Source organism: Monodelphis domestica, chromosome 1 (genome assembly GCF_027887165.1).
Source record: "Monodelphis domestica isolate mMonDom1 chromosome 1, mMonDom1.pri, whole genome shotgun sequence".
Classification (NCBI taxonomy): domain Eukaryota; kingdom Metazoa; phylum Chordata; class Mammalia; order Didelphimorphia; family Didelphidae; genus Monodelphis; species Monodelphis domestica.
The window spans coordinates 184474305-184502291 of record NC_077227.1 but is presented as its reverse complement, the minus strand read 5'-3'; the positions used below and the strand labels follow the sequence as shown (position 1 = coordinate 184502291).

The following is a 27987-nucleotide window of genomic DNA, read 5'->3' as shown; positions in this document are numbered from 1 at the left end:
AAACAGATAAAATGATATTATGGTCCCCATTTTCCAGATGAAGAAACTGAGACTCAAGTAGTATAAATGAACTTTCCCACAATCACAGAGCCAGTAAGACAGACAATAAAGTTACCATTATCCACATTTCACAGATGTTGAAAATGAAGCTCAAGGAAACTAATTAATTTGTATACAATCACAGGGCTAGTAAGGGGAAGACCTGGGACTTTGACCCAGACCTATCATGTTCTTTTTATCATACTATAACTGCCTTATTACAAGTAAGAAAAATGATGGAGGCCGAGAGAATTAGTTACATATGTTGATTATTCTATGGGTAAAAACAGGTATTATTTGTGAAGATGTGAGTACCACATTAAAGAAAGAGCATATGATATAAATATTTTTTCTGAAAAATCTTAAAACACATGAACATAAATGTTTCAGCAAATACTAAATTCTACAAATGGGTTTAATAAGTGATTATAACAGGAGGCTGTTTGCAGGTCATTTCTCTTCACATACATTCCCCACTCCTCATTTAAAAAAAAAATCTCTTATTTTGATTGTGGAGAAGCTTAAATGTCAAGCTTAAGAGTTTGTATTTTACTCAACATGCAATGGGAAGTCACTGAAAGTTTTATAGCAGATAAATAACATGATTGGAACTGTGCCTTAAGAAGAATATTTTGAAGCTCTGTGATGCTTTTTATTTTTAGCTTTCACAAAAAGTACATAAGTTAATTTGTGTTATTGTTGTTTATTCTTGTTGCCTTAGCTCCATTGTTTCTATGGCACAGTCTATTTTAGATGTGCCTAGAGGGGGTGGGGGAACAAAGAGTGGGTACGGCCATACTTTCTCCAGTCAGTTTGCTGGAGAGGACTGAGTCAATAAATATTTTAGGGAAGAGTTGGTAAACTCAGGAAGGCTAGGAAAATTCCCAGTGCTGCCCAAACCAGTTTAAAATGTTTAGCAAAATAAATAAAAATACAATACAACATTGATAATGTCAATTTGTGGTTTTCTAAGTGAAAATGTGAGCACAGGGATCCATTTCTTTTGAATTTGACACCACTTTTTTAGGGATTCTCTTGAGAACTATTCATGAAGACATGATCACGCCAGTGGTCTCATGTTCTATGAGTTGGCTAATTAAAAAAATACTCCAACAAGGCAAGAAATGTTAAACTGTTGTTGACAAGGGTAGCTAGGTGGCATAGTTGATAGAGTGCTGGGCCTGAAATCAGGAAGACTCATCTTTCTGAGCTCAAATCTGATCTCAAGATATTCATTATCGGTGCGACCCTGAGCAAGTTATTTAACCAAAATGAGCTGGAAACAGAAATAGCAAACCATTCCAATATTGTTGCCAAGAAAACTCCAAATATGGTCACAAAGGGTTAAGCACAAATGTAACAACTAAACAACAATAACCAACTTTTGTAAGGAAAGTAGTGACATTTTGCAGAGAAGTGGCATGAGATCAGCAGGAAGATTCTAGAACTTTGGAGGGGGTTTAGGCTGGGAGAAAGACCGTTGCTATCTCTGGAAAAACCTCTGTATTTTTCTTGGAGTCTATCCTTTCCCTGGTTTTCCTGATTTCCTGTTTTGCTGTTTGACATCGAGACTATCTCTGGTGAACCTGATCCAGCTACAAGACTGTGAGATCAAGTCTGGATCCATTTGGATCTAAGACCTTCCCTGGCCTTAGCAAATCCTTACACAAACCCTTTTCCTTAATTCTTTCAAGGGGGCGGGGGGGGGGGGGTGACATAGTTGAGGGTTAGTTAAGATTAGAGATTGTAGATTTCGGTTAGGGAGAAATAGAGTAGGGAATTTCTAAGAAAAAATCCCTTAGCAGGGATTATTAGATCTGGTGGGATAGATAGATTGAATTAGATTAGAAAACTCCAAATTCTCTTTCCACCTTTCCTTTATGTATTAAATCCAACCTGTCCAGTGTTTATATATTTTGACTGTGTTTATTAGCTTAGGGTCTGGCTCTGCCTGCCCTGAGCTTGGCTACCCTTCCCCAAACCAGATTACTGGCCTTAAATCTCATACCTGAACCTAACAGTTAACCCAGATAAGTCAGATAACATTTATAAGTAGTATATTAGTTATTTCACAATGTAAAAAAATATTATTATTTAAATTGCAAAGTTTAAATTCCTTTTAAGAAAATTTTTAGGTAAAGAAAGATGCTACCTCTCTGAATCCAGAAACTGAACTTTTTGGAGAAGACACCATGAAGAAGCCTCCAGACCACAAGCAGCACAAGAAGATCAAAAATGAACTTTGGGTGTGGTTGATTTAACATTTATTTATTTGTATTTATACTTTCATGTCAAAGGGGACTGCCCCCTAACTGGCTTTTTGTCAATGTGTCTAGCAATTATTGGTTTTGTTCTTTTTTTTCCTCTTATCCTCAAATTATTGTAATCTTTAAATTGATTATGTTTTCATGATCCTGATGAAAAGATCAGACCTAAACAGAAAATTTGATACCCAAACACAAGAGCCAAGAGAATTACCTAAAAAGGTAAATAAGAAAGAGAAAATTTAAAGGATTCAATATGTTCAAACTATATGCATTCCTACATGGAAAGATGTTATTTGTAATTCTTGAAATTTTTTATCAGTATTAGAGCAGTTAAAAGGAGTATACATAGAAGGTGTGGAAATAAGCTGATTAGGATGATATGATATGCAAAAAATTCAAGAAGTGAAAGAGGATTGCAGTGAGAGAAAAGTGAAGGAATGGATGGAATGGGGTAAATTATATCCCCTAAAGAGGCATGAAAAACTATTATAATGGAGGAGATTATGAGGGTGGTGATGGGGCAATGCTTAAACCTTACTCTCATCATAACTGGCTCAGAGAGGGAATAACAACCATAATCATTCTGGTATAGAATCCTATCTTACCCTATAGAGAAATAGAGAAAATGAATAAAACAAGGGCAGGGATGTCAATATAAGGGAGCAATAGCAATTATGACCTCAGAAAAAGACAAAGCAAAAATAGATCTGATTAAAAGAGAGAAGGAAAGAAAGTACATCTTGCTAAAAGGCACTATCAATAATGAAGTAATATCAATACTAAATATATATGCACCAAAAGGTATAATATTCTAAATTTTTAAGGAGAAATTACATGAGTAAATACACAAAATGAAACTAGTAGGGGACCTTAACTTCCACCTTCAAATCTAGATAAACAAAACAAAAAATAATAACAATAAAGAAGTAAAGGAAACGAATGAACTTTTAGAAAAGTTAGAACTACTAGATCTCTGGAGATAAATTAATGAGAATAGAAAAGAATATACCTTCTTTTCAGCAGTTCAAGGATCTTACACAAAAACTGACCATGTATCAAGGCATAAAAACTTCACAACCAAATGCAAAAAACAAAACAAAACAAAAAAACATTAATAATAGATACATTCTTTTCAGCTCATAAGGCAATTAAAATTATAATCAATAAGTTTCAATGAAAAGGCAAGTCAAAATTAATTGGAAAATAATCTAATGCTAAAAAAGGGGTGGGTCAAATAACAAATTATAGAAAATAAATAATTTCATTAAAGAGACCAACAATAAGGAGACGACATATAAAAAGTTATGGAATACAGCCAAAGCAATACTTAGGGGAAAATTTATATAACACATCAATAAAATAAAGAAAAAGAAAATAAATAAATTGGGAGTGAGGCTGAAAAAACTAGAAGAGCAAATCTAACATTCCCAATTAAAGACTAAATTGGAAAACTTAAATATTAAAGGAGAAGGTAATAAAATTGAAAGTAAGCAACCACTGAAAAAATAAATAAAACTAGAAGTTGGTTTTATGAAAAATAAATAAAATAGGCAGTGCATTGTTTAATTTTATTTAAAAAAGGGAAAAAAATAAAATAATCAATATCAAAAACAAAAAAGGTGAACTCGCTACCAATAAATAGGAAATTAAAGTAATCATTAGGAGCTCTTTGGCCCAACTATATTCCATTACATCTGACAATCTAAGTGAAATTGGTAAATATTTACAAAAATACAAACTGCTCAGATTAATAAAAGAGGAAATAGAATACTTAAATATAATCCCACCTCAGAAAAAAATAAGAAATAAAAAAGCCATCAATGAATTTCTAAGAAAAAAATTCCAGGGCCAGATGGATTCACAAGTGAATTCTTTTTTTTTCCTCTTTATTTTTTTAAAATTATTTAGGGAGCAACTGGGTGGCTCATTGGATTGAGAGTCAGGCCTAGAAATGGGAGGTCCTAGGTTCAAATCTGGCCTCAGACACTTCCTAGCTGTGTGACTGGGCAAGTCACTTGACCCTATTACCTACCCCTTACCACCACTCTTCAGCCTTGGAGCCAATACACATTGACTCTAAGATGGAAGGTAAGAGGTTTTGTTTTGTCTTGTTTTAATTTATCTATTTAGAATATTTTCCCATGGTTACATGATTCATGTTCTTCCTCTTCCCTCTTCCCATGTTCCCTTCTTCCCTCCCCACTCCCTGAGCTGACAAGAAGTTCCACTGAGTTATACCTGTATCATTGATCAAAACCCATTTCCATATTATTAATAATTGCAATAGAGTGATAATTTAAAGTCCCCAATCACATTTCACAAGTGAATTCTAAAGAAGCTTTAATCACAATACTAATTTAAATAATTTGGGAAAACAGTCAGAGAAGGAATCCTAGTAAATTCTTCTTATGACACAAATATGGTACTGATATTTAAACCAGGAAGAGCAAAAAGAGAGAAAGAAAATTAGAGGCCAACTTAATGAATATAGATGCAAAATATTTAAATTAAATACTAACAAGGAGACTATATCAATATATCACAAGGATCATTCACTATGACCAAGTGGGGATTTAAACCAGGAATGCAGAGCTAGTTTAATATTAGGAAAAGTATAAGTAAAATTGACCATATCAATAAAACTAACAGAAATCACATAATTATGTCAATAGATGCAAAAAAAAAGGTCTTTAACAAAATATAACACCCATTCCTATTGAAAAATGATAGAAAGTATAGGAATAAAAGGGCTTTTCTTGAAAATAATAAGTAGTATTTATTTAAAACAATCAGCAAGTATCATCTGCAATGACAATAACTTAGAAGTTTTTCCAATGAGATCAGAAGGGAAGCAAGGTTGCCCATTTTCACCACTATTATTTAATGTTGTATTAAAAACATTAGCTTTAGCAATAAGAAAAGAAAAAGAAATTGAAGGAATTAAAGTAGGCAATGAAGAAACTAAATTATCACTTTTTTGCAGATGATATGACATTATACTTAAGGTATCCTAGAAAATCAACTAAAAATCTAGTTGAAATAGTTAATAACTTTAGTAAAATTGCAGGATACAAAACAAATCCACAAAAATCATCAGCATTTGTATATATTCCCAACAAAATTCATTGGTAAGAAATAGGAAGTAAAATTCCATTTAAAATAACTCTAGACAATATAAAATGCTTGGAAATTTACTTGCCAAGATAACCCAAGAAGCATATGAACACAAATATAAAATTTTTCAGGAGGCAGCTGGGTAGCTCAGTAAATTGAGAGCTAGGCTTAGAGATGGAAGGTCCTAGGTTCAAATCTGACCTCAGACACTTCCCAGCTGTGTGACCCTGGGCAAGTCACTTGACCCCCATTGCCTAGCCCTTACCACTCTTCTGCCTTGGAGCCAATACACAGTATTGACTCCAAGACGGAAGGTAAGGGTTTAAAAAAAATTTAAACAACTAGAAAAATATTAATTGTTCAAGCTAATATAAAAGTGACAATTTTACCTAAATTAACTTACTTATTCAATGCCATACCAATCAAACTACCAAATAATTATTTTATAGATCTAGAAAAAATAATAACAAAATCCATATGAAAGTACAAATGATCAAGAATATTAAGGGAACTAAAGAAAAAAGATAGGAAAGTAGCCTACCAGTACCAGATCTCAAACTGTTCAATAAAGCAGTAATCATCAAAACTATCTGGTACTGGATAAAAAATAGAATGGTAGATAAATGGACTAGATTAGAAACATAATATACAGGGGCAAATGACCTTAGCAACTAGTGTTTACAAAACCAAAGATCCCAGGTTTGGGAATAAGAACTCACTATTTGGGAAAAAAATGCTGGGAAAACTAGAAAACAATTTGGCAGAAACTAGATAAAGACCATCTCATACTCTGTACCAAGAGGTCAAAATGAGTATATGATTTAGAGATGAAAAGTGATACCATAACTAAATTATGAGAATATAAAATAGTTTACCTGGCAGATCTTTGGAGAAGGGAAAATTATGACCAAACAAGAGATGTAAAATGAATAATTTCTATTATATTAAAAGCATTTGTACAAACAAAACATATGTAACCAAGATTAGAGGGGAAACAACAAACTGGAGAAATTTTTTATAAAAATTTTTTCTAATAAAGGTCTAATTTCTCAGATCTATAGAGAAACAAAGTCAAATTTATAAGAATACAAGCCATTCTCCAATTGACAAATTGTCAAAGGATATGAACAAGCAATTTTCAAATGAAGAAATCAAAGTTATCAATAATCATATGAAAAAATGTTCTAAACTCTTGATTAGAGAAATTCAAATTGAAACAATGCTGAAATTGAAACACATCATACCTATCAGATTGGCCAATTTGGCAATAAAGGAAAGTGTGATAAATGTTGGAAGAAATATAGAAAAATTGGAACAGTAATTCATTGTTGGTGGAATTGTGAACAGTCCAACCAAAAGAGCAATTTGTTACTATACCCAAAAGACTATAAAACTGTAGCTACTGCTTGATACTGTAAACCTGTAAGGATAAGGGATAAGGGATAAGGGATAGGAAAAAATGCAAAAGTTGTCTCTAAGAGGGAGAGAGAATTAAGCCACAAACTCTGGGAAAAGATTCTAGAAGGGGGAGATCTGCAGAAGGGGGTTTGGGAAGTTTGCTGAGAAAAACTGTCACTCCTGAACTGCCTTCTCTCTGAGCTGGAAGGGAGAACAGCTGCTCCATCAACTCCTGAGAACTAACTAGTTTTGTGGAAAAACTAGGAGGTTCTTGGGTCTGGAGGAATACCTGGGAGATCTGTGTTTCCCTAAAGTGCTGTGAACAATTTGGCTGTGGACAATGTGGCTATGGTGATTTGGCTAAGGTAAACCAAAAGGTTTTACATCTGGGACTTTGGGTTTTACCTAGGAAGCCAACCCCAGGCTTGGGGAAGGACTCAGAGTCCACTTCTAAGTCCTGTCTCCTCAGTCTTTTAGAGACAATCTGGGATATTTAGTTTTGCAAGGTAGTCAGATGGTTTTTTGGGTCTAGAAAGGAGGGGTCTGTTAAGGAGGGCTTGAGAAGACCAGAAGAGCATCCTCATAAGGGTAACATAGAAAAGTGGGTGGAGATTGAGCTTTTTAGAGACAGGGACCCTATGGACGTTATCAGTTTCCCTAACCTTCATAAGCTAAATAAACTTGTTTTCCTATAGTCTCAAGGGGTTTTGTCCTCCACTGGCCCTGGGTAGGTCGCTAGGTGGGTTTCCTCACCACCAATCCATCTAGGTCCTTCCCAATCAATATATCTCCTTTGAGAGGTAGATTTCTTTTCCAATACCACTACTGAGTCTATATCCTAAGGAGATCATAATAAAATGGGAAAGGGCCTTCTTGTACAAAAATAATTATAGCAGCTTTTTGGTAGTGGCAAAGAATTGGAAATTATGGGGATGTCCATATATTCCATCCATCCATCAGAATGACTGAACAAATTATGTACATGATGATGCAATATTATTCTGCTATAAAGAACAATGAGCAAGATGATTTCAGACAAAAAGTTGTAAAGATCTGCATGAGCTGATACAGAGCAAAATAAGCAGAACTAGGAGAATATTGTATACAATAACAGCAATATTGTGAAGTGATCAAACTCTGAAAATCTGGCCACTCTTAGCAATGCAATAATCTAGGACAATCCTGAAAGACTTATGGTTGGGAATGCCATCCACCTCTAGAGAAAGAACTGTTGGAGTTGGATGGATGCAGATTAAATCATACTCTTTCACAATAGGTATTTATGATTTTATTTTGGAGTTTTCTTTTTGTGTGAGTGTGCTCTTACAACAATGACCATTATGGAAGTATATTTTGCATGATAATAAAAATAAAGGAAAAAGATAGTTGTTACAAATTAAGTAAACAAAGCATTTAGTTGATAAGCTATGAGGCAAAATATATTAATTTGATAAGAAAAAATCCAAATAGGTTTATTGGCCTAGTCTAGAACTCTATCCATTAAAAAACCAGCCCCATTTATTTTCATAATGCCCTTTTAATCTTATTATTACTCATCTTAAGTATAATCAATACCAAAGTATACATTAGAATGGCTCAGTATTTATTTCTGTTGATGGACAGATAGGATAAAGGGGGAAAGAGAGAAAAAGAGAAAGAGAAGAAAGACAAGAGAAGAAGTTTGGACAAATGCCCCAGTGTCCTGGAAAGGTGGCCAAGGGGTGAAAAACAATATGGAATGTTATGACAATGTGACCAGGTCTTAAAACTAGATTCCTGAACTCTAGAGCACTTGGACAACTCATTTTTGTTGATAAACATCTAGATATGGGGAAAAGGCATAGCCCAGACTGTGTAATTCTATACCATAAAGTTTAGTTTCTAGGCATCATTGCCAATTTCTCAAGCCTAAGACTTGTAGTAGTAACTGAAGAACAATATAGGAGATGGTATCCAGAATTTCAGAATAACTTTAAGAGATCCCCAGAGGTCACAATCCAGAAAAGTTAGATGCTGTGAGGAACTCACTTTCCCGCTTAATAAAGAGACTCTTCAAAACCTTTTCATCCTTCCTCAGACCTCTCATGGTTCCTTTTCCCTCACCTCTCTCACCTGAGAACCTAGCCTCATTTTTTTTAATTGAGATCATTCACTGAGTGAACACTTTCCCCACTTCCATGTCTTCTCCCATTGCCCAGATGCCTTTGCCACTATCTCCTCCCTCACACTGGTCTCATATGAAAAGATAATCCTTCTTGCCAAGACAAACCCACCCATCCCATCTTATCTTCTTTCATTTTTAACTCTTATTTTCTGTCTTAGTTACAACTCTAAGACAGAAGGGCAAGGGTTAGGCAAATGGGTTAAGAGACTTGCCCAGGGTCACACAACTAGGAAATGTTTGAGGTCCAATTTGAATCCAGATCCTCCCATCTACAAGCCTGTTGCTCTACTGTGCTACCTAACTGCCCCTCTAACCTATCTTCTTCAGAAGACTGACTCCTCTCTATAATGCCTACTCCCTCATTTATTTTCATCTCTCCCTGTCTATTGGTTGCTTCCTATTATCTACAAACATGTTCATAATTCCCCCCATCCTCAAAAAACCATCATGTGATACACCCATTTCTGTTAGTTCTCATTTTGTATTTTCCCTCCTTTTTGTAGCTTAACTCCTTGAGGTCATTTACAATAGGCACTTAATTTCCTTTCCTCTCATTCTCTTAAATTTTTAAAAACATTTTTAAGCCCTTACCCTTTGTCTTAAAATCAATAAAGTGTATTGGTTCCAAAGAAAAAGAGTAATAAGGGTAAGGCAATGGGGATTAAGTGGCTTCCCCAAGATCACATAGTTAGGAGGCCAGACTTGAACCCAGGATCAATCTCCCATCTCTAGGCTGGCTCTCAATCCACTGAGACACCTAGCTGCCCCCTCTTAATTATCTTTTTCTAATATTTTATTTTTTCCCAATTACATGTAAAAATAATTGTTAACATTTTGAGTTCCAAATTCTCTCCCTCCCATAATTCCTTTTATCCCTCTTCCTTCACTGAAATGGTAAGCAATCTGATTATTCTATATTAGGAAAAAGAAGAAAAAGAAGAGAAGGAAGGAAGGAAGGAAGGAAGGAAGGAAGGAAGGAAGGAAGGAAGGAAGGAAGGAAGGAAGGAAGGAAGGAAGGAAGGAAGGAAGGAAGGAAGGAAGGAAGGAAGGAAGGAAGGAAGGAAGGAAGGAAGGAAGGAAGGAAGGAAGGAAGGAAGGAAGGAAGGAAGGAAGGAAGGAAGGAAGGAAGGAAGGAAAGAAGGAAGGAAGGAAGGGAGGGAGGAAGGGAGGAAGGGAGGAAGGGAGGAAGGGAGGAAAGGAGGAAAGGAGGAAAGGAGGAAAGGAGGAAAGGAGGAAGGAAGGAAGGGAGGGAGGGAGGAAGGGAGGAAGGGAGGAAGGGAGGAAAGGAGGAAAGGAGGAAGGAAGAGAGGAAGGAAGAGAGGAAGTGAGGGAGGAAGGGAGGGAGGAAGGAAGGTCTGCATAAATGAAAAGAATTGAGAAGCCCACAAAATTCACATATATGAACTATAGGTAGATCAAAGTGCATTTTAGTAGCACTTGAAAAGGGATTATGTAGTCAATAATAAAAGTTTCGTCTAATATATCAAAGATAGGAAGTTAACTGGAGTGTCAAAGGACCACTTTGATTCCAATTAATTTAATTATTGATGAACAAAAGGCATGGTCTAAGAATGAAAAACTGACAGCAAAACACTCAAACTTTGCATCAGTTTTACTGAGAGGTTTAGAAGACTCCCAATCTATCTTTTGAACTGGAAAAATCAAACACTGGTAAGCAGACAGGATGTTCTAAACATAATTGACAAAGTGGAAATAAATCACTGAGACTCAATGGCAGTCACCCAAGGGTTCCAAAGGAACTCAGGCTGAAACTGTAGAAATGTTGGCCAATATTTGTGACCTGTCTTCATAAACTGTGACGAGAACTGGTAGACTGCCAACACAACTCCCATTCATAACACGGAAAAATAATCCAAACTCTGTTTATCAAATAATGGGTGTTGAAAGCTATCTATGATGAACTGGACAAGAATCCTGGAAGCATTCAGCTATTTCTTAAATACACTACACTGTGACCAAAAAATGCCAAATACCTACAGGTTAAATGTCAAAGTATTTGTCCCAAGTCCTATCCTCTCTCCTATCCTCTCTGGGACGAGTTATCTGTGTCTTCTAATTGCAATCAAAAATTACTTATTAAGGACCATTAGTGTACAAGGTGCTGGAGATACAAAGATGAAATAAGAGTTCACTCAAGAAGTCTAAAACAATAATAGATAATAAAAAATATTATGACAGAATAATGCAAAGTAACCCACAGTTCTAAGAGAAAGAGAAAAAAAGGTGAAAGGGGGAGCAGATTGAATAGCAAATGTAGGAGAGGCAGAAGACAGAAAGAGAGAGGGGAAGAAAGGGTGGTTGGAGAAGATGCATAGAAAAAGTAAGAATTTAGCTGGGCCTGAAGAATAGATAACACCTGAATAGGCAAAAGTAAAGAGGAAGGATACTTCAATTAAGAGGAATAAGGGACAGAGATGGGAATATGACCAAAATCTGTAAGTAGATCAAGTCTGCCAAGAGTAACAGATTTGTACAGTGGTATATGGAGTGAATAAATATTAGTCTGTTCATTCAAAAGGATTATTGTCCTATGATGGCCCCAGGAAGACAAAAAAAAAAACCCTACCTTCAAGGAGATTTCAACATTTTACAGGAAGAAAACATCATCATACAGTGAATACACTAACAATAATTGTGAAGATGTGGGTTCCACATTAAGGAAAGCAAGCACTACAATTGGGAAAATCAGAATAGGCACCAGGAAGAAGACAACCTTTGAGTTGGGGCTTGAAAGAAACTAGTTATTCCAAGAGGCTGAGGAGAGAAAGAATTGCAGTTACAGATATGAGGGACAGTCTGTAAAAAGGAAAAGAGGCCAGAAAAATTAATTCCAAGATCAAGGAACAACAAATAGGCTAGCTCAGAACACAGAATACATGAAGAGCAATGTGAAGTAGCCTCAAATAAGCCAGTGTCAACCTGTGAAAAGATTTCTATTGCTTAGCAGAAGAGTTTATATTAAGTCAGGATAGAGTTCTGTAAGTTTACTGCCTGGGGCAGCTAGGTAATATCATGGGTAGAATAGCTGGAATCAAGAAGACCTGAGCTCCAGTCTTCAGTCACTTACTAGTTATGGGACGCTAGATTTAAATCACTTAATCTTTGCTTTGGTTTCTTTTTTTGCAAAATGTAACAATAACATCTACCTACTAGGATTATTGTGAGAAGATATTAATTGTAAAGAGTGTATGTAGGCAGAAGAAAAAGATATGACTGATCACATGTTTCAATGGGTATATGATTGGGGATTTGGACTTTAAAAGATCACTTTACTGCAAATATGAATAGAATGGAAATAGGTTTTGAATAATAATACATGTAAAACCCAGTAGAATTGCTTGTTGGCTCTGGGAGGGGGGACAGAAAAAGGGAGGGAAAGAACATGAATCGTGTAACCATGGAAAAATATTCTAAATTAATTAATCAATTAAAAATAAGTAAATGAATTTTTAAAAGAGTATATGTAGTCCAGTACTTGGCCCAGAGTAGGAATTCTATCAAAGTTAGCCATTATTATTAATATTACTGTTGAGTAAAATAGGAGTTCCTTTTGTTTGGCATGAAATGAGTGTGAGTAAAGACAGACAGGAAAGAAGGCACAAAGACCTTCAGTTCTACTACAGCCCAGAACAGGTGAAGGCATATAAGATACAGGTGCAAAGGCTAGGTGGGCCTGAATGACAGTAGGTCTAGAAGGCCAGGAAAGAAAGATTTAAGAACTACTGAGGAAGTACAAATATACAGGCCTAAGGAAGGAAAATAGGTCTAGAAAGCATTCTGAGTGAGGATCTGAAGGGTAGAATGTTAAGACTCAGTAGGAAAGGTCTACTAAAAATTAACTGCAACAGTCGGAAAGGGAAGAAAGGAGAATGTAGACTAGGGAGTGGGTGTTAGAAAGAGGGAACAAATAGAGGAAATGACTTTCTGTAATATGAAAGAGGTAACATGTTGTAGTGGGTAAAGATGCAGCCAATGTGTCAGAAGACCTGACTGTAAGGCCTGGCACTTAAATTTATTGATTATATGATCCTAGGCAAGTCCTTTGCTTCTCAGTGCCCAAAATGAATTGACAGAAGAGTTTCTTCATTGGAGTGAAGAGGGAGGAGAAATATCTCCCTATACCAAATGTTACCATAGATCCAGGCCAAATAAGGAAGGAAGGCTCACAATTAAAGAGGAAAAGGTCAGTTAGGGTCGGAATCAGTGGATAGAGAACCAGGCCTAGAGATGGAAGATCATGGGATCAAATCTGGTCCAAGAAACTTCTTAGCTGTGTGACCCTGGGCAAGCCACTTAGTCACAACCCCAATTACCTTAGCCCTCACCACTTCTGCCTTGGATCCAATACTTAGTATCAAATCTAAGACAGAAGGGAAGGATTTCTTTAAAAAACAACAGTAAACAGGAAAGCTTTTGACTACTTTATAGATGAGCCATAGAACACAAGAGCATTGCTATGAATAGAAAACAAATTTTCATGTTTCTCATGAAGTCGTCCCTAAATGCTCTATATGCCTCTCTTAGTTAGTTACTGCCTTAGAAGAGAAATTTCTCTATAGAGCTCTTCCTAACTTTAAAATCAAATTCCAGAGACTTGGTCATATAGTTCCCATGTTAATAATTTGATTTGATCCCTATCATCTAATGGCTTACCTCTCTGTAGCCTTGGTTCTCTGACATCATTTCATCACCGTTCTATCCCCAAGATTACCCTCCTTCTCACCACATGCCCTTCCTCCTATTTCTCCCAGAACTAAGGGCAGCAGCTGCCTTTCACAAGCTGTCTTTTCTTAGGAACTATAGGAAAGAAGATAAATCTGGCAAGCACCGTGAATGTTAATTTGAAGGACAACGTGGAAAGGCTCAGTAGGAAAACCAACCTATAAGTAACTACAATAGTTCAAGAGGAAAGAAATGAGAATCTGTTCTAGGGTATGGATAATAGGAAAAGAAAGAGAATAAATGAAGGAAATGATGGCACCAATTTTTGCAATACAAGAGGAACAGAAGGGTATAGTAGAGAAAAAGCTAAGCAACATGTCAAAAGATCTGGGTGTAAGGCATGACTCTAATCAGACCCCGATGAAGGGCTATGAGCTAAGAGCTGATAGTCTCAGTAGGTCTGCCCTCCATCAAATGGACCACCTTAAATTTCTAAGCCAACTAGTACCAAAGGAGTTGCAATCTGTCCATAAACCCATTACCTTCTACCTCCATGTTCAGTTTCTGATGTTGCCAGATATGATGCCTAGAGAAATTAATATAAATCTAATGATGTTATCAAAGGCAGATCACAGATTATGGTGGAAACCATCCAGCCTTGTCATAAGTCAGTTGAATCTTCACTGATCTCCTTGGCTATATTAACACAACACTTAAGAGATACTTTTCTAACTGAAAATCACTTCCTAGTAGTAATAAAGTAGCCAAAGGGTAGAAAATGTGTGGGAAAAGAAACAGGAAAGGCCAAGGAATTAGATACCTAGATTTTTATTACAGGATGCTTCAAAATTGATACAAGTAATTTAGGAACTTGAGCCTTGACCATATACTAAAGGTCAAGCAATGAAAGCAGCCCCTTTGTGGTTGGAAATTCTCAGTACTCACCATCTTGAGTGTTCTTGCTAAGGATTTGGGTCCTGAGCTCCTCCAGGCTAATTTCTAGGCAATTGCAAATTTCCTCTGGGCTGTAAGGTTCCAAATGGAAGACTTCTTCCACTAGCAGCAACATTTCCTCCAGATTTACTCCTAATTTGACCTGTACCTCCTTCAAGCACAGGACTTCTTTCCATTTCAAGCCTTTGTACTTAGCCAGGAACTGCAAATTCAAATCAAAATGATGATGATGATAAATTTCTATTCAGAAATCAACAGGCCATGATTTAATTAGCAAAATTCAACATGAAGATGAATTTCTTTCTACTCAAGCTATCCAAGCTCCCCATTATTGCTCAGAAATACAGAGTGGGTTCAGATGTTTGGAATTTCCTATTCTTATGTGACAGATGTTCAAAAACCAACAAAATTAAGTTTTTGTCCTTCACAAAGAACTCTTGTCTCTTGTGGGTATATGCCTGTCCCTCCTTTCCCACAGGGCTACTTCCATGGACAGTTCTGCATTTTTAGTCCCTAAGCAGATGCTTTATTCTTATTATACTCTACCCTTATAAAATCCACAGAAAACTACTCTAATCTTACATGATCCAGGTCTGAGGGAGTTATGGCATTAATGACCTGTTAGGACTTTTCCTGTTTACTAAATGTCACTTAGAAGATAATTAATGAATTTGAATTTTTGGATGTTTGTGGACTTCATGAAAATCATTTTCATTCAATGGGTGGTATGATGAAGCCTGGTTTTCCCTTCTCAAGAAAAAAGTCTGGTTTCTTTGAAAGAATAATCTGAGTTAAGCATGCACCAATTTCTAGGGGACAGGAGGAACTTGTTGAAATAGTTCTTTTAGGCACCTCAAAATCAGAATGTTTCCCTCTTTCAATTATCTCTCCTTTAGTCCACCATGTTTTAGACCACAGGCTACTGCATGGGCCCTCCAAAAGGGGCTGAGATTCAAAACAGGAGGGGAATGCTTGAGCCCTGACAGTGCCTCTCCCCTAGTCCTTACAACAAACGCTAGGTCCAGTCAAGCTTTGTTCCCTGGGTCCAAGGCAAGGCAAGCTCAGAGAGAGCAAACAGTGAAAAAGGAACAAGGATGGAGAAAAGAGAAAACTTCATAAGGAAATGTGCAATTGATTTATTCTACTGCAGTACCAATTATTAGATTTTCCTTATTCTGTGAAGGAAGCAGGGTGTACCAAAAGAACTTTTTATTTTGGTTAAGATCATTAATTTCAGGGAAATGTTCATAAAAAGCCCTTTTATTCAATGATACCCTTAAAAACCTCAGACTGTACATTTGAAAAGAGTTAATGCTTTTAAAGATGACCTGGGAAATCAGACAATAGCATCCTTTGTCTAACACATTTTATAGTTCATTTTACAGCTGTTTTTAAAGGACAGAAATAAATCTAAGCCTTATTCTAAATGACATTGTTTTTCTGTTACTCTTCTCAATCTGGCTTAAGGATCTAATGTTTATAATGATAATAGCTGATATTCATATAGTATAGATATTTTTGCATATTGCTTCTCCATTAGACTGTAAACTCCTCCAGAGAAGACGCTATCTTTTACCCCTCTTTGTATCCACAGGGCTTAACACAATGCCTGGGATATTTATTGGTCAGTCATCTAGTGGTATCCAACTCTTTGTTTCCTTATTTGGGGTTTCCTAAGCAAAGATTGGTTTGCCATTTCCTTCTCCAGGGGATAAAGGCAAAGAAGCTATATGACTTGTTCAGGGTCACACAGCTAGGGAGCATCTGGGGCTGGATTTGAGCTCAGGTCTTCCTCAGGTCTCCAGGCCTAGCACTCTATCCACTGAGTCATCTAGCTTCCTGGGACATAGTAAGCTTTTAATAAATGTTGACATTTATTAAATGACTGACACTGTATGGCTTACAATGAACTTTGCATATACTATCTTATTTGATTCTCAATAGTATTGAACTAAGGTAGAATATATAAGCATCCTCATCCCCATCTTACAGATGGTGAAAAGGATGTTGAGAGGAGTTAATTAACTTGCCCAAAGATATTACTAAGTTAGTCAATCAATAAGCAAGCATTTATTAAGCACTAAGCTGTGTGCCAAGCACAGTGCTAGGTGCTGGAGCTCCTCATTTCAGCTGTATAAGGTAAACAGATACACCCTGAGTATAAGTATCATTATTTCCATATTATAAATGGGAGAATTAAGATTCAGAGAAGGCAAATAACTTAACTTAAGCATATGGCTATTAAGTGGCTGGGCTGAGATTTGAGCTCACATCTTGCATCAAGTCCACTGCTTTCTATAGACCATACAGACTTGTGCTAGCTGCTGCTTGGGTACCGGCCTGACAGTCCCCAAGGCCAATGGCCTCTCTCAGCATAATCCCTGAGCCCAACAAGGTGAAGTCAAATAGACACTTATATTAATCCGAAAACTCATAAGAGAAAAATTGTATCTTACAAACTATATAGCAATCTACTTGCATCTACTCACATAAGTTCATGCCACAGCTTAACCCTTAGAAAAAAAAAAGTGTTGCTGTATATTTAAATTTGGAAATAAACAATCAGAGAGAGGCAAGGAAAAGCATGAGAGAATCTTGGAAGGAACCTTGCCAAGTGAGCCTTGCTTGTTCAGACATGTCAAAAAATGTTATCTTAGTCTTTACTCTCTTTATTATTCAACACCGAAGTCCCAAATCCTCATCCCAGAATTCATATTTCTCCAGACACCCTCTCTGGGGTAGCAGAACCCACAGCATCTGGGTAGGTAAGAAGCAGGAAAATGGCTCCAGGGCTCAGTTTTCAAAAGCTAGCCTCCTCTTTCCTATGTGTGATTGATCTGCACACAGAGGCACTGACTTACAGAATTTCACATTCAATCCAACTACATCCGCAATTTGCTAATGGTTAGCCCAATTGTCCACTTAGCTTTCATCTGGAAGGTCCACGCAGCCAATTTGGTGTGCATTTCAATTACCGATGAAATCTACCACATGCACTCAACATTGACTGTAATTTCCTATGAGCAGCTGAGCAGCACACAATTCAAGGAGTGGAACAGGGAAACCCACTTGAGACCCTTTGAAATCTGGCTCTGGAGACAGCAAGATGATTTACAGATGAGGGAAGTAAATAAGATTGCTATTTCTCAAGGTCAAAGCATTGGTTAGGGAGTTTGCCATTTATGGGTTCAGGGTTACATCTGATTTCTCCTAAATCCCTCTCCACTCAGCAGTGGATACCAGAAGAAATATTAATATCTTCATAGTATGGATAAGTTGCCAACATTTAGCACCAGCATTATGTGGCATGGTGGTTTGATTCTAGCCTCAATGACTAGCTGTATGGTCCTAGGCAAGTCATTTCCCTTCTCTGAGATCTATAAAATGAAGAGACTGGTCTTGATGGCCTCTCAGGACCCTTCCAACTCTAGATCTGACCCTAAGATTTAAAGCTAGAAGGGATCTTAAAAACTATTGTGTCTCATCTTCTCATTTTCAAGAGAAGAAAACAGAAGCCAAATGACTTGCCCATGGTCAGCTAGTGTCTGAGGTTGTTCTCCTAGTTCCAAGTCAAAGTAGCCTGTCCATTACTCACTAATTTCTTAATCCACACTCTACTTCTATAAGAGTCATGAGATGGATCCTACCACAATTCATTAATGTTTTGATCCACTCACTACTTCTGTAATAGCTTTTAAGATTGATTCTACCACATATGAAAATGGTAAACAAAAGTTTGAGGGAGAATATCACGTTTTGGAAAGAGCAGGAGACTTGGAATCAGAAGACCTTGGTTCAAATATCTCAGCTCTGATTTACACTAGCTCTATATGGGATGTTAATGAAGTCACTTAAATTCTCTGAGACTGTTTCCTCCACTTTAGACTGGGGCCGTAAAACAGGCAGATTTCTAAAGTTATGACTAAAGTTGATATGCTCCTTGAATATCTTATAATCACAGAGCTTTTAAGTAGCAGAACTGGAATTTAAACCTGGATCCTCTTACTCCAATTGCAAAGTTCTTTCTTCTGACCCACAGAGACTCCTTTTATATCTCCTAGTGTCCTACAGTACCAGGTACATAGTAGGCAATAAGGAAAAAAAAAGGACAGAAACAAACTAAAGACTGCCTAGCAAAAGTTAGGGGTCTCCATGCATTAGAGCGAAGACTAGCTGGAACTCCCTTTTGACTCCTGTCTCCCCAAGGGCTTGGTGAAATCTGATAAACATCATGGGCCATGCTGAACCCAAAGCTTTCTCCATTCAGCATTGAGGTATGAGCAGTACAGCTGACAGTGAGAAGACTGGAAGATAGGAGGGATGTTATAACCCTACAGATAAAGTCAGGGGTTGAAGCTGCCACTGTTCTTGGAAGAAGGAAACAATTTGTATTCACTCCACACTGGAGTTCCTCTTTCTCCCTATTGGCCACACTCCATGACAAGTTTCACCCTTTTCTACATGACTTCAAACCTTCAAACGGCACTGCACATGCCTTTCAAATGTACATTGTGCCTTATAAAGACTTATACACAGACATTCTGCTCCTTCCTCCCTGTAAACCCTGCCCCAGAAGCCAGCCAATAATAGTTCATGATGGCTATCTACAAATCATATTGGAAACAGAAATCAGGACAGAATCCTACCCCCTTCCATTCTACAGGAAATTCTACAATCTAGGGATATTAGAGAAAGCTAAGTCCGACAAAACAATGAGATGGTTTTGAGGGGATAGGAGCTGGGGAGGGGAGTCAGGTTGTGCTCAAATAACATTTGGGAGTCGAAAGATTATCACCATGGAAGACTGGTGAGGAAGACAAGGGAACAAGTGGGATGTTGTTTCAACATGTCATCCTCCAAGAGCAAAATCTTCCCTGTGCTTTATGGTAGCATTACACAAAAAGATGTGGCATCAGAGTAATTGGGATCGTGGAGAGTGATCAAGCCTACCTGAAACGTGCATTACAATTTGCCAAAGTTTACTACCTTTGCAGCTAGTCGACATTCCATCACACGAGTATTGAAATGAGAAGTTGCTGCCTTGTTCATTTCAACACAACTGTTAGCGATCACAAAACTTGCTTCACTTGGAAGTTGGACATCAGTTGCCCTCAGAGGATTGAATTCTATTAACTTGGCCTTTTGGGAAAAAAATGACAGAGAAGTTGATATTCATTAGAACCTAGAAAAGGCTCAGATCCATAATCACTACAAAAAAGATTCTTTCACACTCTCCTAGCTGGCCTGGATGGCTATCTAGGCTGGACAAACCAAATAACTCGTCTATATGTAGTTCAGGTCCATTGTTTTCAAACCTGCCACTTAGGTCTTCTTAATGACTAGCTCAAGCAATGTCTTTGTGCTGAAGAAAATCCCCTCCTTTTCTATGCTGGGGGCTTTGGGAATCTAAATTCAAGCAACATACTTCAACAACATATATTAAATAAGAAATAATCCAGGTGTTCTTGAAGGACAGTCAAATCTGTAGGAAGCTAATGCATTATTGAGAATGGTATAAATTCAGAAGAAATGTCTGCATCTATTTTGGAAGTGGGCAGTTTCTGGACAGCAATCAAAAAGTTCCACCCTGTTTGAGGGAACTGATAGCCAAGGGGAAGTGGCAACTAGCATAGGAATCTACTTCTGGCTGACTGTCAACATTTTCTTCCCCACAGCCTAAGCCCTAAAATGTTTATAGAGAGAAATATTACTAAAGAGAAATTATAGAAAGAGAGGTTCTAAATACATGTGGTAAAGGAACTAACATTTGGGTTTAAAAACCAGCAAGGGAATTTGGAAAGAACACAAGATGGAGAAGTTTAGGGAGCTATGATAGACAACACAAGAATATTAAGAAATCTCTTAAGCTAGACAATAAAGAAAAATGGGTATAAAAGAAAAAGAGAAAAGGCCAATTGGGAAAGTGGAATGAAAAAATACCATTAAAGTGTTAAGAGACAGAAATTAAATAGTCAAGAGTTCAAAACTAGTGGCATTGAAAGATAAAAACTTAAGGATGAGCTTGAGAAACAATGGTTTTTGGGGAATGTGTAAGGAAGTCTGAAAGACCAAGTCTGATTGGACTTGTCCATGATTAAATGTCTTGGACATATTAATGCCTTCTCTATATGGTTTCTCACAATGGTACTTCCAGATAGGTCAATGTCACCTACCATTCCTTCCTCTCCAAGAAATGATATGGACTGATCCATGCCTCCTCCTTCAGTGCCAATGTAACGTTCACTCTTGGTACAAATTTCCGCCAGTTCTGTCTGGGAGTAAAAATTATTTTATATTTTAAGTAAAGAAGAAATATACTTCTTCCCTTATGTATCTTAATTTCTCAACTGTTCCACTCCACAAAATAACTGAAGGGGCTATGCAAAGAAAAAAGTTGTAATGTCAGTAAAACGTAACACAGCAAACCCATCTACTTTGTTCTCTGTATCAATTGTGCAACACTGGGTGTGTTGTGTGTATCCAGAAAACCATTATAAATTGGTCTCAATGAATCATATAACCAAAAAGTTAGCTTCTTATGGGTCTAAAATCATTACTGAATGTGCCCAATGATGATGCACAGTAAATACATTGTCAACTTTTCTCAGCAGTATGAGTATAAAATAGTCAGTGTCCATTTATACCCTTAGTTTTAGGCAGTTGTAACAATGGTTATTTGTACAAATGTCAAATACAGACATTTAAATAAAATGTGGAAGGAGAGACAAAAATCTAAAATATTAATAATCAAGGACCTAACAATGAAACAGATACCCATAAATTTCATTTTTATACTATCCAAAGAAATAATAAATGTTTAATAATTTCCTTTAATAAGTTTAATAAAATAAACTATATTTAATAAATTGTTATATATTATATATTAATATTTATATCATATAACATATTATGTTGGTATGTTATATGTAATAATAAATATATTAATTAAATTAAACTGAATTGAAGAAACAGAAGAATAAAAAAATACTACCTAAAAATGTAGTATCTGCAATTTGGCTTGACTTAGTGATGGTTCTCTTTTATATCATATGTGATATTATTTTATACTTTAAAGGTTATTGATTTTAATCGATGTAGATACTTTCTTCACTAAAAGAGATCATGTCATATCTACAACCTTTTAGACCATGAGCTTTTGGCCTACAGTCCATGAATTTTTTTTTAATTAGTATTTCAATATAATTGATTTTCCCCAATCCTATGTGCATTACTTTATGCTTTAAAATATTACTCTGAAAAGTCCATAGGAATCACCAGACAATCAAAGGGATACAAGACTCAAAAAAAGTTAAGAACCTATGCATTAAATAGTCTTGGAATGGCTATGTCTAAAACTGTCTTCTTCCTACAGTGACTGCAATGATTAAGCTTCTCCAAAGTAAGCTAGACTTTTTCTACATTAACAGACAAACATTCCACTCTCTACATCTACAAATGGAACTGCTTCAGTTTGGTGGAACCTGCTAAATAAAGCATACATTCTGCTGCTTAGAACCTTCAAAGGTCAGGTCTGAACCAGGCTGAGACACCAAGAAAGGCTTGTGATAACATTAGTGTGGGAATGTCCTCCAACAACATAAATCAAAACAATTCTAATCTATCCATGCCTACCCCTCCTACCTAATTCTTTCCTATGTACTCCCTCCAATGCCTTAGCCACTGAGATGGGACAACTAATATGTGGGGCCTTTCTTACTTTCAGTCCCAATCTCAAAGATGCCAATGAAGTACACTATGCATCACCTATCCCTTAGGCTTGCCAGTAACCATCCCACATTCTTTTTTTGATCATACAATTTTTTGAAGGCATAATTTATGACAGTTTTTCTTATAATTACTGATTTTTAGTTTATAACAATCTGTTTGTATCTACCATGCAACTCTGTTTCCCTTAGGATGATCATAAATACAAATACTTGAGACTGTCATGTTCCATGCTTCATAGCCAGATATAATCACCCAAACAGAATTGTTAATTGAATAATCCTAATGACACGGCACCTACTATGTATTAGTCACTGTGATAAGCACTTTTCAGGACCAGTGCTCTATGCCACCTGGCTGCCATGAGAGGAGTACCAAAAGTCGTTCCCCATTAGATCAACAGTTAAAGGAAAGGAACAAACAGTTCTCAAAAGAAATACTGTAAACTATTAACAACCATAAGAAACACTGCTCATTAATAACAAGATAAATGCAAATCAAAATAACTAAGGGTTTTACCTCACACCAAGCAAACTGGAAAAGATAACAAAAGAAGAGAAGTGTATAGAAAGAGAAGTACAATAATGGACTGTTAGTGGAGCTATGAAATCGATACAACCATTCTGGAAGGCAATTAGGAACCATGCAAAGTAACTAAAATGTCTATAATTTTTGACTCAAAAATCCCATCCATTAGCAAAGAAGGTTGATGATAAAAAGAGCCCCTATATACTAAAACACTTAATTTTTTTTTTAAATAGAAAGAGCAATCTTCACCTGAGGTAAAGGAAGCAGAGTTTTATATCATATCAAACTCTTTCAATGTGGCAGAGAGTTTTGCTGTATTATTTTTCCTCAACGGCATTCTGTGAGGGGGACCAACTATATTGGGAAGTGTATGATATAAAAACCAAAAAAAATTTTGTTAAAAAAAATTAATTATTTTAGGAAGTCATTTTTGTTTCAACATATAGTCATTAAAAAGATGATTAGATTTTACATATGGGAAATACAGACTAATCTCTCTAATTCTGGGAGAAACTTGTTATTCATCTGAATACTTATCAAAGTTATATGCACTGATGACTAAGCTTTACAGACCCGTAAATATGACTACATCATAGCCTGAGTAACAGGCATTCTTCATTGGCTTACTTTTCTTGCTGTCATTTGCCCTTCTCTGAAATGAATAGTGAGATCAATCTCTTTACAGTGATTACAAATCTAATTTAAGAATATTTATGGGGGGGAGGGGCAGTTAACTGGCTCGGTGAATTGAGAACTAAGCCTACAGATTGGGAGGTCCTAGGTTCAAATCTGACTTCAGATATTTACAAGTTGTGTGATCCTGGGCAAGTCACTTAACCCCCACTGCCTACCCCTCTTATCACTGCCTTGGAACCAATATACAGTATTGATTGTAAGATAGAAGGTAAGAGTTTAAAAAAATAAAAAAGACTCTTACTGCATGTCATCCTCAAACAGGAGTCTCTGAAGACCTCCCTCTTTCTGAAGAATTTATCTTTGATTTTAATGTTGAATTAGATTTCCTGGTAGTTACAAACACCTTTGGGAGGTCTATATGCATGCGTACTGTATATATGTATATGCTCCCTTATCCCATTTTATGCCTTGCCTGATATTAATAATCAGAGAGTCATTAAACAAGTTTATCTCAGTTATATCTTTAAAGTATATTACATAATTTTGGAATACACATTGGCGACACCTTGTGGCAAATATGCCTTCAAGTAAGCATTATGAACCAAATTGTGGGTTTTTTTTTTTTTTGGTCAAGAAACAATAACTAGAGTAGGATCTTACATTCTTTACATCTTAATTGTGTGATAGTGTAGATGTCTACTTGTTGTTCCTATCTAATACCCTTATCAGGGATGTGCTCTATGCATGTGTAAGTTATTCTCATAAAAATTTTATATAGATAGGCAAGTTATAGAAAGGCTCACACTAAATAACCTCCTTAAATCATTCTCAAACTTTATTCCAAATGACTGTTACGCCTCATTATCAATATATTTGTAGCTGGCAAGTAAGTTCAGGCAATCTTCCAACTGTTATGACTGATTTATGGGGGAAGGAGGGTATTTCTTTTCTCAAAGAAAGCTAACTTGATATCACATCTGAAAATTTATTCTGACAATTTCATGACAAGATAGATAATGACTGTTCTTAGTAGAGAAAAACAAACAATGGGAAAATAGGGAAAAATTAATTGAGAAGTAAAGAATAAAAACATTTCTATTATGAGTATAAAGGAAACAGGACTGATAGCAGTCAGTTTCATATTATAAATAAGTGATCATGTGGTTATCACATAAAAACTTTAACCTTTGCCTCAAAATTGATACTAAGTTATCAGTTCCTAGGCAGAAGAGCAGTAATGACTAAGCAATTGGGGTCAAATGACTTGCCCAGGGTCACACAGAGTGTGAGGACAAATTTGAACCCAAGAGGTCCCAAATCCAGACGTAGCATTTGATCCACTAAACCACCTCACTCCTTAAGTTAAATCTTAAGACAGAAGCTATAAGCCACTAGAATAAATTAAGAACTCCCAAAAAACTGTTAAAATGAAAGGAAATGAGTCATAGTGATAGTGCTTTTAAATTTATAAAATACTTCCCTAGCCACCACCCTGTGATTCCAGCAGGTATATAATTATGTATGTGTGATAATTGCCATTTTACAGATGATGAAATAAAGGCTCAAAAAGGCTTACTGACTTACCCATGGTTTGCACAAATACTAAGTTTTAGAGCTGGGATTTGAATGTAGATCTCTTGGCTGCATGTCCAGAATTCTTCCTACTAAGCTAAGTGAAGGAAGAATATTTTTTCCCCATTAAAGTCCCTAGACAACAAAAGCAATCCTGGGTAGCCATACAATATGAAGGAATCACATGTAAAATTGTAAAAATTTGATTACTATTTATTAATTAACTATTAAAGTCAAGGAACTGTGAGATACTAGTGATATTAATAAAAAAGTAAATGACCCCTAACTTAAAGGGGCTTACATTCTATAGGAGAATGGCAGATACACATACAAATACCATTCAAGGTAAGGAGTAAAGAGAGCAAAAGGAGAGATGCTAGGAATGCTTGAGGAGAGATAACACCAATAACTGAGGAAATCAGAAAAGTTACATGAAGGAGATGACACCTGAAATGACCCTTGAAAGGAAAAGATTCTAAGAGGCAGAGATGAAGGGGGGGGGGGGGGCACTTTCCAAGAATGGCATAAAAGAAATACATGTTATTGGCCAAAAAAGTCACATAGATTAAAATAAGATAATCATCTAAAGGAGTGACATTAACAGTTGTAACAGGGAACAGATAATACTAGTGAATTGGAATACTGTGAATGAAATATGTGCACCTATCCATTTAATCTGAAGAGAAATCAGAAACAAAAATATAGTGTTCTCAGATTGCTAGAGTAGACTGAGTAGCTTGCAAATAAATGCCGTAGGAGTTGATTCTTTTAGTATTCAATAGTTATTTGAGTTATAGCAAATGTGCAATAAATTCTACATGGATAACAAAGAATTGTTGTGAACACATTAACGAAAGTGTGGAAAAGAAATCTTTCTAAGAGAACAACAAGGAGAATTCAGATTTCCATTAAACTCTGGACCCCAATAGACCCAAAGCCATTCGGCAAAGGACAAAAGGACCTTTCTCTTCCTACTGCAGGTGGGTGCTTTGAGGTAACCTGGAAATACCAAGTCTTTCCAGGGTATTGCTAATAGCCTGAGAGCCCTGGGGCAAAAGTATCAATGCTTTAATAAGAAGGGACTCCCTTCTCTCTGGCTCCTAGCTCAGTTATTTTAAATCTTGTTTAACAAAGGAAATTGCATTCTCTTCAGCACCCAACTTTCAACCTGAGCCCTTTCAGAGGGTAAAAGCACCCTAGAGCACCTAACTTTCATCAAAGTTCCACTCTATGCTGATCCCTCTTTCAAGGGATCATTTAAGAAGGCAACCTGACTTCATAAAAAGCAGTTTCTAAAGTTAGAAGCCTATAGACTACAGTTTCTTGCTCTGCCTCTTTGTTCTAAAGGAAGTCAATTGACATTGGACACTCATCAATGTTTTTTAAAAGTCTACTAAAATCAGTTCGCCCCTTCTAGGGTCCCCTTACTCCTGAGAACCATGGAAAGCTATCTGTGCTCAAGTTGGATATTTAAGTAAGCAACAACCATCTGCTAGGGTGGAAAGATCAGAATGTATGAAGAAATATCTGAGTTAGATTAATCAGGGAATTAAGTTCTAATTGTGATATTTATATTTCTTTTAAGTCTTGGTTGAATTATGAACTTCTTTATAAATAATTGATGATTATGCTTAAATATTCTCAATAAGGTATTGATCATATTCATCAGACATTTTAAACTAGAAGTTTAGAATTTATCTAAATTAATCTCATTTTATAGATGAGGCAACTGAGACCTAGAGGATTATATTACACAATATGCACCAGGGAAATTAGCAGTGAAGTAAAGGGTTGTAGTTTTTCTTAAAAAAAAAAAAACATAATTAAAGGGCAGTTGAGTGTTTCAGTGGATAGGCAGCCAGGCCCGGAGATGGGAGGTCCTGGGTTCAAATATAACCTCAGACATTTCCTAGCTGTGTGACTCTGAGCAAGTCACTTAAATCCCTGTTGCCTAGCTCTTACCACTCTTCTGCCTTGGAACCAATATTTAGTATTAATGCTAAGATGGAAGGTATGGGTTTAAAAATAAACATAATGAAGCTAATAAGCATATGACCCTGTTTGTTTTCACTAACTACACCTAAAGAAAGTCTGAACTCTACTACTCTAATCTATTGAAGGGTAGTTTACCTCAATAGCAGGTCAAATACATAAGCAGCCTGAGCAGCTTGTCTAAACTTCATAAAAAGTGCCATGCATTGACAAACTAATTTTATGCTGAAATTAATATTAGCTTCTGAGGACCCTTCCAACTCTAGATCAAAGGTCCTTTCATCCAATTATTTTTCCAGGAAATCAGGTTGATTGGGCCTCCTCAAATTGTCCATAGAAAAATGAGGAAAGGAAAACTTGGAGAGATTATTAGTCAACAAAGTAACATGTCCATGTCACAATCTCACTGGGCCTCAGTTTTTTCTTCTATAAAACAAGTAACCTGAACAACAAGGAGCACTTAATCTGGGATCTGTGAACCTGTTTTTTTTTTTTATTAAATAATGTTATAATGATATTCAAATGTAATTGGTTTCCCTTGTAATCCCATATATTTTAATTTCTGAATTTAAAAACATTATTGAGTTCATAGATTGCAGTAGCCTCTACTAAAAGGGTGTAGGTCACAAAAAAGAACCTCCGAACTGAAGGATCTCAAAATTCTGTGTTTTTATGTTCCTGTGTACCATGAAAAGAATAGTTAAAACTATTAAGAAAAGCAAGTGGGGAAGGCTAATAGAAAAAGCAATGATGAAAGGAAGACTTGGGAGTCAATCCTAACAATGGGATAAATTTTATAGACAAAGAAATCTACGATGCTAAGACATCATTCACAAACATGAATCGCCCAGCACAGTGCTGAAAGCATTCTCAGATAAAAGAGGCTTTCATGACAAAAGTTTTAGGTACAGAAAA

General features: G+C 36.3%; 1 protein-coding gene across 5 annotated transcripts in view; it reads right to left on the bottom strand.

The window, feature by feature from the left end:
* The window catches only part of GALK2 (galactokinase 2), a 210383-nt gene that overhangs the window by 32673 nt on the left and 149723 nt on the right, over window positions 1–27987 (bottom strand). For 4 of the 5 annotated variants that reach the window (XM_001369845.4, XM_007479935.3, XM_056810173.1 and 1 more), the window contains 3 exons: window positions 20793–20891; window positions 19606–19758; window positions 14611–14821 (listed from right to left, as the gene is read on the bottom strand). In XM_001369845.4, the coding sequence (XP_001369882.1) occupies window positions 14611–14821; window positions 19606–19758; window positions 20793–20891 (463 nt within the window). The remainder of the gene's footprint in view (window positions 1–14610; window positions 14822–19605; window positions 19759–20792; window positions 20892–27987) is intronic. The other variant, XM_007479936.3, reaches the window with a different exon arrangement.